The sequence below is a fragment of the Puntigrus tetrazona genome, chromosome 4, assembly GCF_018831695.1.
Source record: "Puntigrus tetrazona isolate hp1 chromosome 4, ASM1883169v1, whole genome shotgun sequence".
NCBI classification, from domain to species: Eukaryota; Metazoa; Chordata; class Actinopteri; order Cypriniformes; family Cyprinidae; genus Puntigrus; species Puntigrus tetrazona.
In genome coordinates, this window is record NC_056702.1 from 8,803,981 (window position 1) to 8,815,513 (window position 11,533).

Consider the following 11,533-nt stretch of genomic DNA (forward strand, 5'->3'; position numbering starts at 1 on the left):
TATGCATGAAAATAAAAAGAGGCGCATGAAATTGCTTTAGTGCTTTTATCTGCATTTTTAAGTGTCTTTGTAGATTTTTTTAAGGATCTATTTATTATCAGGGGTGCTTTTTAGATCCATTCAAAAACTTTTTTTTAAACCGATGTTTAAATAAATCAGGTACGTGCCACGCGTCATTATGGGACCCGTGCCATCATTTCTGAAGTGTCTTGGTTTTCTTTCCCTTCGCGCAGTTCGTAATTTCTAATAATTGCGCAAAACGTGACTTTCCGTCGTGGCACGCTTTCAAACGTGCTCTGTTTGTTTTAGCGCAGAGGCTTTGATATGGTGTAATCTGTAAGAGGTTTACAGACGGCGCACATTTCATCATGGCGAGCGTTGCATCAGCCGCGAGCGCTCCATCATCTCAAGAGGTAAAGGCGCGCGCGTCGCGTTAACAGCGTTTCGACCATACTATACGTAAACCTACGGTTTCAGCCTTAGCGCGTGTGATAAATGTACTTCAAGACTGTCGTATTATTCCATAAAACCGTGTGTGTCGGCACGTGCGCGCTCGGCGGTCTCGCGCGCGTTAAGACGGAGATTAAGGAAATATCTGTATCGCGGCGCGTGATTTTTCGCGTTTTTGAACGCAGTATTCTGCGTTGCTTTTGAAATGGACGACAGCGTGGACGAGATGCTGTGTTAAATGAGAAATACGTGGAATATGTTGTGTGTTATATAACGTGTATATTATCTGTGGTAGGTTATGCATGCGCGCGCCCGTCAGATGCACGTTGTGGTTACGCACATAATGATGTAGGTTACTGATACACATACGTCACTGGACTAATGAAATAGGGAGGCAAAGTCCCCTGTCGGGCTTTTTTTAGTCAATAAAATAAAGTTCCGGTTGCATTTAATGTTTACATGTGGAACACTATCTAACACTTACGCTAACAGCGTAAAGCTAATGTTTATATAATTTCTATTTATTTTTTCTCTAATATATATATATATATATATATATATATATATATATATATATATATATATATATATATATATATATATATAATGCTTATTAAGTAGTTGTTTGGCTATTGTTTTACTGTATATTATTTTTAATGGCTCAGACCATTAGCTCAGCACAGTCACATTAACACCATTCTCATACTGTGATATTCATTTTTATTTATATTGGGATTTATTGAGCAGGTCAAAATGCCAAAGCCAAGCTGTAAAAAAAAAAAAAAAAAAAAATATATATATATATATATATATATATATATATATATATATATATATATATATATATATAATAAACAAAAGGAATCAGATTTTTAAAAATAATTTGTTGATGGAAATAAAATATAATCTACGTTATTCATGATGCTGTCTACATTGTTTAGGCCAGTGGTTCCCAACCTTTTCTTGTTTGAGGCACCCTTGGAAAGCCTTTCAAAAGTTCCCGGCACCCTTATAAGGAAATAGATATTTAAAATCTCCGTAGCTTTTTTATTATTATTTATTTATTTGTTTCATTTCGAGAGTTTGCATGCAACAACACCTTATACCTAGTCCTAGATGATATGAGAATACTGTTTACACTGATTCTGCCTTAATAAAAAAATTTTGTTGAAATTTTGGCGGCACCCTCAAAAGATCTCACGGCACCCCTTAGTGCCGCGGCACACCGGTTGGGAACCATTGGTTTAGGCACTAGTGCTGTTATTTTTTTTTTCATACTGTGTGAGTGATTCAACCTGGTTATATTGAAATAGAATATCTCCCAGCACTAGAGCGAATTCACTCTAAAAGAAAAAAAAAGAACCTAATGGACCGAGAGTTTATCACAGCGTTATCACAATGGTCTGACATTATGAGCTCACGGTGAGTTTACACTTTCAGCTCACTGTGCCATCACGTCATATGAGCACACAGTGAGCGCGCTGCGAGGTTACACTCGTAGATCGCTGCGACCTCAAAGTGTAAACTGCTGTAAACATTGCAAGTGTAATGAAGGTCACTAAATGGAGGTGTGCCTTTAATTCAACCTAGCTGATTGGTCACTAAAAACCAGCTCACTCACATATCATTTCATGCTTCGAGCCGCTTCAAGATCATTTCAGGACCGAACGTGATGATGTCCAAGTGGGTGAGTTCATCGGGGCGTAAAGTACTTCTTTGCGGTACTTATTAATTTTGTTTGTTTCATTGGATTAGGGATCTAGGGCAATTGAAAATTACAGTAAGTAAAAAGGTTGAATTTATAAAGTCACCATATACATATGTCTAATTTTGGATAATTTGCACATTGCTTGAGTGCATTTCTCAAGTTGCATTTCTAAGGCAAAATAATACTTTTTACTTCTTCATTTAGACCTCCGAAGTACAGAGTGTATTTTTCACAGGTCATCGTGACTTGAATGTTTAATTTTTTTTTGTGTTCACCGAGATCGCAAACCTGTGATGCTCACGGCTAATGTTCTGCAGTACACGTTGAGTCCAGCTCAGAGTAAACTGTATTTGGACGAAACTACTGCAGCAGAGTCTTTGACCTTAAAGAAATATGTTATAATTATAGCTGTTGCTGAACACTTAAACTCGGTTGGTGATCACTCTATAAACAGCTCTCCTAAAAATAAAGGTTTCGGATTCAAGACAGAGATTGCTTTCACCCAAATGTTTATGCATTGGCTGGATTCTTGGGTTTTTAATGAGAGCTATATTTTGACACTATCTATACTTTGCTATGCTTTACAATGTATTATTTTTTTTTTTTTACATCTCAGCTGTTTAGCCTAACAATTAAGTTACATACTAGATATTTTGTAAGGTATTGTTGAGAGCATAGAAATGTAAAATCATCTTTGCTTATTTATTCAATCATAAATATTAGATCAGAGAAAAGGATTTACGTTCCTTCACTTTTTTTAGGTACTTTAAACACCAGAGAACTTCAGAAATGTACCAAATTATATCATCTATTTGTATAATCCAACCTAAAATATGATGATGCCCATTATATTATATGTTGTATTTTTGTTTCTTTTTAGGTACTTGAAAATAATGATGTGGCTGGCAATGCCTCTAGCTTTAAGGTAAGGCATATTATATACACATAATATATATATATATATATATATATATATATATATATATATATATATATATATATATGTATATGTATATTTATATAGTAATGAACAGCACTTGCCTTTAGCGAAATGTCCGGTGGCATCATTCTGATGTTTGATTGATATACAGATAATTAGAAACTCTCCTCCGCTGTCAAAACTTGATTATTTCTTCAATGAATCCACTTTTCTTATAGTTGTCCTGGTGTCCGCATACTGTTTGCAAAATTCATAGCCTATCTATGCATTCTGAGTGTCTGTATAGTCCTAAAGACTTGGGTCGACTCATAGTAGACCCCTTTTCTCTTAGAATATTTTCACCTCCATAACTCCGAAATGTGACCTTGGACCCCTCTTGCTGGCAGTTGTCAGAAAGGTCCTATCTCTTCCAAGAGGTCCCGTGCTGAGTGAAAGAGAATCCAGTCTCTCAGATCACTGTAAGCCCTGTCAATCAAGCTCGGCTTGGCTTTGGGCATGCTCTCTGTCTGTCTCTACCTTTCTGTGACTCAGGTGGTGATTAAGCCTGAGTTCTTTTCAACACAGGCTAAATCTTACCGTTGCCATAAAGTAAATGTAGCGTTATAGTCAAACATCTGCAATCACGCCTCAGGTCGGTGGCTGCTTTCAAAATTAGAGCATTTATAGTAAACGCATGAGGGAATGATCTAGCATTATGCTGTTATAAACCCATATGATTTTTCAGAACATAAAAATGGAATATGTTGGTCTTTTTTTCTTGCATTACAGCGAATGGACAATTAAGCTTTCATGCTTTAAAAATGACACACAAGCACAATTAAATATCCTAAACATAGTCTATAGAATTGTGCAATATATCATAAAGTATGTGATAGATCTGTGCAAGAAACACATTGAGATTCAGTTGAATCTGAAAGCATAATGTAACCACATCAACTGATTCACTGAAATGATTCAGAAAAAAAAGATGCATTCGTTAAAGTCAGCCATTGCTGTTTTTTAACTATGGCACGTCCGAAAATGTATGATACATGCTTCTTCCAGTCCCTTATTCACTGTAATTGCATGGGAAAGAGCAACAAGTACATTCTGTTGAATTCTCTTTTTGTGTTTTTTGAATGGAAGAAACAAATTGATGGGAGAATAATTATAGTTCGATGCGTTTTGCATCCTTCCTTTTTGTGTACCTCGAATGGACATTCAACATACTTTCCAGTCCCTCAAGTGCAAAGTCTTAGATCAAAAGGCAGACACACGTGAGCTGCTGCTACAATAAGGCTTTTTGCAGAGGTGTTTATTTTTGAGTTCATCATGGCGCCGTGCAGAGCATTGTTTGTCTATTGATGAGGATAATCACATTTAAGCTTCTTGAAGGGGCTATACGAGGTCACACGCGGCAATGACTTGGTGATGGCCACAAAGCAGCTCTCATTACAGCGAAACCTCAACAAAATTATAGCTCTCTAAGAAAGCACTGTTTCCAATCATGCTTTATACTATGTAAGAGTACTAATTAGCATGCTAACTAAAGAACTCAAAACACCGTCATCAACAACAACAATAATAGTACTGCTGTTGACCACCACTGTAAACCTGCCAACATGATTGCTCCCGAGACTCAAACAGAGATTACAGACGGTCGTTCAATTGGATCTAGCATATTTATAGTCAGGTAGTCACCAAGCACTCGTAAACTGAGGTGTCAGACAGCACGGTTTTCACATTCGTGCTGCTTTATGAGTCGCCACCTGACAATGCACCATAAACATCGTCTCAAAGAGCTAGTAACATTTTAATTGACAATCCATGAATGAAGACAGATACAAAGGAAGGAAGTTGATGAGCAGCAGGACAAAACAGCATTTTGGAACACTTTAGAGACACTTAAACACGTAATATTTTTTGCATATTTGCATTTTTGTTTATAGTTAAATTTATTAAAAAAAAAAAAAAAAGCCTTGTGTGGATGTGTGTGTATATATATATATATATATATATATATATATATATATATATATATACATATTAATGTTGATTTTTTTATTTCTTAATCAAGGTTTATTGTCAGATTTTATAAGAATAAAAATGTAAACTTTAATTTAAAAATGTGTGTGTGTGTATATATATATATATATATATATATATATATATATATATATATATATATATATATATATATATATGCGTGTGTGATATAAAAAAACTAAATGTTTAAATAAATAATACATAAATTTTTATGCATTAATCAAGGTTTATTCTCATGAAGATCTCAGCCATCCGTTCTAAATTAACATCCTAAAGACATTCAATCTAAAAAGAATCAATTATTGGAGATGAGCAAACACTCCAAAAATACATCTTCCAGATGTAAACACGTACTTCAAATAGATGTCTCTGAGATGTGTGTGCGCTATCAGTGTTTGCTAATAAATGCTGAGGCCAGTGTGGTGCTCACCTTTCCACCGTAATCTAGGATTACAGAGGGCTGCTGAAGGAACATGTAATCTGTGAGAGTGTCTAATCTCAGAGTTTGAGTGCATTTCTGTCAGGCAGAGAGATGCATAGAACTAACTAGAGAGCTAGAGAGATGGATTTCACAGAGTGACCTTATTCCGTGCCTGTAAAAAGCTGTTGGCTGGTGTATTATATCATCTGATGCTGAGTATTTTTGGCTGTGTTCTGTTTAGGCCGCAGACACGGTGATACAGTTAGTACAGAACCAAAAGCCAAAACCTGAACCGAATGGCCTGGTGTTTGGGACAGTCTTTACCGACCACATGTTGACCATTGAGTGGAGTCTTGAGGAAGGCTGGCAGGAGCCGCACATCAAGCCTTTTGGGAACCTGTCCGTACACCCAGGCTGTTCTGCCCTGCATTACGCTGTACAGGTCTGTCCTCGCCATCTGGAGTTTCACCTGTGTGCTTAGGCATTATATAAAATCATTGGACTCCCACAGTTAATAAACGGCATTTATTTATGTTTAAATGTAAATACGTACTGTGTGCAGCTCTTTGAGGGTATGAAGGCGTACCGGGGCCCAGATAACAAAGTGCGTCTTTTCAGACCCATGATAAACATGAAGCGGATGCTGAAGTCCGCCCACAGGGCCTGTCTGCCTGTAAGACTGATGTTTCTCACCTCTTTAATGCATCCACATTCTAGTCTAGATGCAGACACAAAACTATACCTCTGTTTCTCGTTTTCTGGTTCTTGTGTAGAGTTTTGATTGTGCAGAGTTACTGGAGTGCATCAGGAAGCTGGTGGAGGTTGATCAGGATTGGGTTCCTCACTCAGACTCTGCCAGTTTGTACATCCGTCCCACCTTCCTGGGCACAGAGGTTAGAGCTCATTTTGAAAACGTAGATGCAAACCCATGAAAGCGATAGATAAAAAAAAATCCTAAATTGCATTACATAAACATGTTGTGTTTTTTTTACATATGCCTGCGTGATCAGCCCACCCTTGGTGTCAAGAAGCCCAACAAGGCAATGCTTTTCGTCATCCTCAGCCCTGTGGGCTCATACTTCAGCACGGGTGCTAAACCAGTGTCTCTGTGGGCCGACTCCAAATACATCAGAGCTTGGAGAGGAGGTACAGGAGACTGCAAGATGGGAGGGTGAGTGAATGAACGAGAGAGATTTCTATATTTTACTACAAAAAGCTGAATGAATGAGGAGCATTGTTGCCACATTCTTAGCCCCGATCCAAATGTGTGCGAGCTTGGTTTAATGCCAAAGCCTCATAGTAACATGTTCGGATTTGCGCGTGCTAACGGCCATGTTTTAAATCTGCGCGATCTTGCTTAAAATCACATGAGAGCAGAGTTATACGCAGGGCTGAATGCAGAATGAATCAATTTCAGAAGGAATGATAATGACACAGGACAATGGGGGTTTTCAGGGCTAAGACAGATCTTTGATTGTGACGAAGATACAATGTGTCGAATCTCTGTTTTTTTTAGGAACTATGGCGCATCTATCTATGCCCAGTATGAGGCGGTGGATTACGGCTGCCAGCAGGTTCTGTGGCTGTACGGGGACAACCATCAGATAACAGAGGTCGGCACCATGAACCTTTTCGTTCACTGGATCAATGAGAAAGGAGGTGACTGCCGTTTACGCTTGTAAAAAGATACTTTCGCTCGTGTTTTGATAGATAAAGTATTTTGGTTATGCATATTTACTTTAACAGAAAATGCAGATTATGTGAAAGTCAAAGGTTATGGAGGTCAAAGTAAAACACCTCGGAAACAAAGTGAAAAACAATACCCCCAACACCTTATAAATAACAGATAAGCAAGTCTAAAAAAGTCTGAGAGTTTTCAGAAAGGATGTAAACACATTCAAATATTCTGCATGTCTAGAGCGTATTTTTGTTTTGGACCAAAACCTTTTTATTTATTTTTTATTCCATAGTGGACATAAGCTTTTCTACTACAGACCTGTAGTGGGCTTTTATTATCATATTTTTTATTGAAATGGTATTGAATTGTTTTTTTTCTTTCCAGAGGAGGAGCTTGCAACACCACCTCTAGATGGCATTATTTTGCCGGGCGTTACACGACAAAGCATCCTAGAACTTGCTCACAAATGGGTAAAACCCGTCTAAAACCTTTTTTTTTTCAGGAAAAACATGCAAATAATTATCTTTATGGGTACAACAGCGTGCCACTTTCACCCTATTTGTTCCACAGCCTGTATGACTCTCTTTGTATTGTGGAACACAAAGAGGATATTTTGAAGTAAGTAAACATCTTCAGCTCCAATTGACTTTTTGTTTTCCACAGAAGAACAAGAGTCATGCAGGTATGGAGTGATATGAGTGCATTACAGCAGAATTTTCTTTTTTGGACGAACAATCCCTTTGAGATACTACTATGAAACTTTCAGGGATAAATATGGCAGAAATGTATCTATTTTAAGGGCATTTTTTACACATTTGTCGTGAGAGTGTTGGGTTCAAAGTTTGATTACATCTAACAGGGTGAGTTCCAAGTATCCGAGCGGTATCTGACCATGGCCGACCTGCGGCAGGCTCTGGAGGACAAGCGAGTGAAGGAGATGTTTGGTTCTGGAACCGCTTGCGTTGTTAGTCCAGTTGGCAGGATCTTGTATCAGGGAGAGGTGAGTTTAGTTTGTTTTGGACGGTTAGAGCACTGCACACCGGTTCAGTATCAAAACATACTGGATTTTACATTTTAGAACAGATATCAGTCAGCATCTTGGCCGATTTGTTTGGAGCTTAACAAATTTTCAACATTTTTTAACAACGTTTTTTTTTTTTCTTACTCTAATCTTTTGCTGTACAGAATCTACATATTCCATGCGAAGGAGGTTTTCCTCCGCTTGCCTCCAGGCTGCTAAAAGAGCTCACAGATATTCAGGTAAAACACCAGATAAACGACACACTTTTGCAGGTGTTTTGAGTCAATTAGCTGATTAGAGCGTGGCACCAGGTGGCTTCAATATTGAACCTTTTCACAATATTCTAATCTTCTGAGACACTCAGAAAGACCCCTCAATTTTGGGTTTTCACTAGTTGTCAGTTATAATCATCAAAATAAAGGAAATAAACACTTGAAATATATCAGTCTGTGTGTAATGAATTAATATAATACACACTTTTTGAATGGAATTAGTGAAATAAATCTTTGGTGAGGTTTTAATTATATGACCAGCACCTGTATACTAACTTTATCGAAACACAGCATTAGAATTTGAGTCATTCGAGTCAAAACATTAGCACTAGTTTTCTTTCCAACAGAAACATATAGTCATTCATACCACATAGACTGATAAAACAGTTGATGACTTTACAAAAAACACATGAATTGCCATGTTTCAGTTCTACCTGCATATTAGAGACAATATGAAAACTTAGTCTTAGTTTGCAATTTAATCTTCATTTTTGGCAAGATACTACAGCATCTAAAACTGAATGAGTCATTACTTTATATAATGTACAATAGAAAAATGGGGTCCCCTATGCAAAGATTTAATTGGAATATATATGGGTTGGATATGGATGGTAGCTGGTGCCAGTCATCAACAAAAATTACAAAATCACAAATTACATCACAAAAAAAAAAAAAAAAAAAAATCCAAAAATGTCTTTTTTACTCCATGTTGTTGATGAAAAGGGCTTCAACACCTGCCTATTCCATCAACTGAGAATCAGTTGTTGCAATATTTTATATAGAGATATTTCTCAATACCTTTGAGCTGCTGATGTTGCAGGACTAGACGCTTTATACTATATTTTAGGTTTGGAACAGTAGGTCTTCATTTCTGACATGCTGAGTTTAATCATTTGTAAAAATGATAAGAAAGATCCATGGTTTTGGTAAGGGGGTAAACTCAAGCATTTTAGAAACTTGTTAAATGACTGAATATTTTGTGAAAACATTAATTGTGTTAATGCTACGGTTACAACAAATGGATGTTGTGCTACTTGTGTTTAGAGTAAAATGTGACTAGAGATTGGACAAAAAGAGTTTTGGTGATTTATGTGGTTATGACAACAAAGGAGGGCCTAAAAATTGTCCTATAGCGCCCTCATGTGATAAAACGGAAGAATTCAGATTTTTCTTTTTACCTTGCTTTTTTTTTTTGCCTATTTACACTAAGCTCAAATATCCTGTCTTATTGGCAGTGGCTATTTACATGAAGTCTGCTATCAGTACAGACGTATGTAGTTCTTATTTTGATCAAAAAGTATAAAATAAAGTACTGGGTAGGGTAGGTAGGTGTGTCAACCATGGCGTCTCTTTAATAATTTGAATTAAAATGAACATTTACACTCAATAATCTCTTTTAGAATGTACCTCAATACTGCCAGAGTAAGTAGCAGAAATAGCAGAAAATGCCATTTGCACTTAAATAATGCTGCTGTTTTCAATTAGTGTAAATAGAGCCCATTGTTTTTTGCACTTAGAGCAAATAGCCACTGCCTTTTTGTATTTCTTACATGGGGTTTTACCTCCACCTTCCCATTCCAAACCACCAATCAGAACAATCATATTGAGTCATTTTGATTTCATCTTTGTAACATTTTTGCTTTTTTTTTTTTTTTTTTAGTATGGACGGACCCCCAGTGACTGGTCTTTGATCGTATAAAGACACCTCCACTGAGTCAACATACACGAGCTCTTCAACACATTTAAACATGCACCAAAAAAGCTTTATTTGTGGCTCCATGGAATAATTGCTTGCCACGTTCATGTATGTTTTGTTTTATACAAATCTTACCAGCTAACTAAATCCTAGTCTAGCAATAATATGTTGCTCTTTAGCACACAGAACCACTCAGATGCCTCCTCATGGTCACAGCTTATTTTAATCACAGTTGGTGACCAGCTGTTTCATTAACTACTTGATATTGCTGTTATATGAAGTACGTATACTTAGGTACAACTTTCAGTGGAACTGTAACGTTATTACTGATGCTGGTAATAATATGCACAAGCTCATAAACCTATGAAAGACATTTATAGATATTTAACGTAGTAGGTTGTTGTGGGTAGAACTTTATTTTTAAAAACTTTTTTAACCTGTGCAGTTTAATGTTAGAACGTTTTAAAAGAACGTGTTAAAGTTTATGTGTAAGATCTAAAAAATGTTGTAACGTCTACCTTCAGCTGATTAATAGTGGTTTTGAGATGTTTGTTTTTCCAATCCAAGCGCACAACCTTTTTGCACCCAAAGGGAACCTAAAAATATATTTGTTTAAAGATGTTTGTACGAATGAACCATCCTTTCTTGTAGACGTTTGTTGCTAGGAATAAAGTTATAACAGTTACAAAAGCACAAATAAATATTAGAAATTTAGACATATGTAATACTATTATTGTCAATTGCCAAAGTATTTTAGTGATGTTCTAAATATTTTGTGATGTGATTTATGAAATTATAATAAATGTAAAAAACAATATATCATACTTACTTTCTTGGTTTCTTTCTTTATCTGCTTAATGTATGTGACAATGTTTCGTTCATATGCAATATTAATAATGAAATCTTCATAAAAATAGTATGATATTATGTTTAAATATTTATTGTTGTCAGGAACACTTGTTTAAACAGAAGTTCACCCAAAAATTCAGTATCATCATGTTCGTTTAGTTGCAAATGATTGCTGATCCCCATTGATTTTCATAAAGAAAATATGGTCACTGGGGATCATATCTTATTTCATGTGCAACAAAAGAAATTCCCAGGGCTAAATGATAACAATTTTTATTTTAAGGTGAACTATTCCTGTTCTAATGGTTTGATTTCAGCTGATAACATTGTTTTCTAAGCTAGTGTGTTGGTGTGTGTGTATACTGAAGGGATGGATGAGGGAGAGGAGTGCTGGGACTGTGTATTGTGATGATATATGAGAGGGTTTGAGCTCCACTCGCTCACACTTACTTCCTGCTCCGCTGTCCTGTGAA

The 11,533-nt window shown here is 36.4% G+C and overlaps 1 protein-coding gene across 3 annotated transcripts; it reads left to right on the forward strand.

Moving 5' to 3' along the window:
• The first annotated feature begins 211 nt into the window (after window positions 1-211).
• On the forward strand, window positions 212-11,035 carry bcat1 (branched chain amino-acid transaminase 1, cytosolic). 3 transcript variants are annotated; one of them, XM_043236795.1, is made up of 11 exons: window positions 212-413; window positions 3,039-3,083; window positions 5,786-5,986; window positions 6,107-6,217; window positions 6,318-6,437; window positions 6,555-6,715; window positions 7,061-7,203; window positions 7,607-7,692; window positions 8,082-8,222; window positions 8,408-8,482; window positions 10,176-11,035. In XM_043236795.1, the coding sequence occupies exons 1-11, from the start codon at window positions 369-371 to the stop codon at window positions 10,212-10,214; spliced, it is 1,167 nt and encodes a 388-aa protein (XP_043092730.1). In that variant the 5' UTR covers window positions 212-368; the 3' UTR covers window positions 10,215-11,035. The 3 variants fall into 3 exon arrangements, with proteins under 3 accessions (XP_043092730.1, XP_043092731.1, XP_043092732.1); XM_043236796.1 differs by lacking the exon at window positions 212-413 and adding an exon at window positions 1,711-2,137; XM_043236797.1 differs by lacking the exon at window positions 212-413 and adding an exon at window positions 2,127-2,230.
• Window positions 11,036-11,533: the final 498 nt, after the last annotated feature.

Coding starts and splice junctions, on each gene's coding strand:
- bcat1 (XM_043236795.1), top strand. CDS start 369: ATGGCGAGCGTTGCATCAGCCGCGAGCGCTCCATCATCTCAAGAG. Junction 5,987..6,106: donor CCCTGCATTACGCTGTACAG/GTCTGTCCTCGC, acceptor TACTGTGTGCAG/CTCTTTGAGGGTATGAAGGC. Junction 7,204..7,606: donor CTGGATCAATGAGAAAGGAG/GTGACTGCCGTT, acceptor TTTTCTTTCCAG/AGGAGGAGCTTGCAACACCA.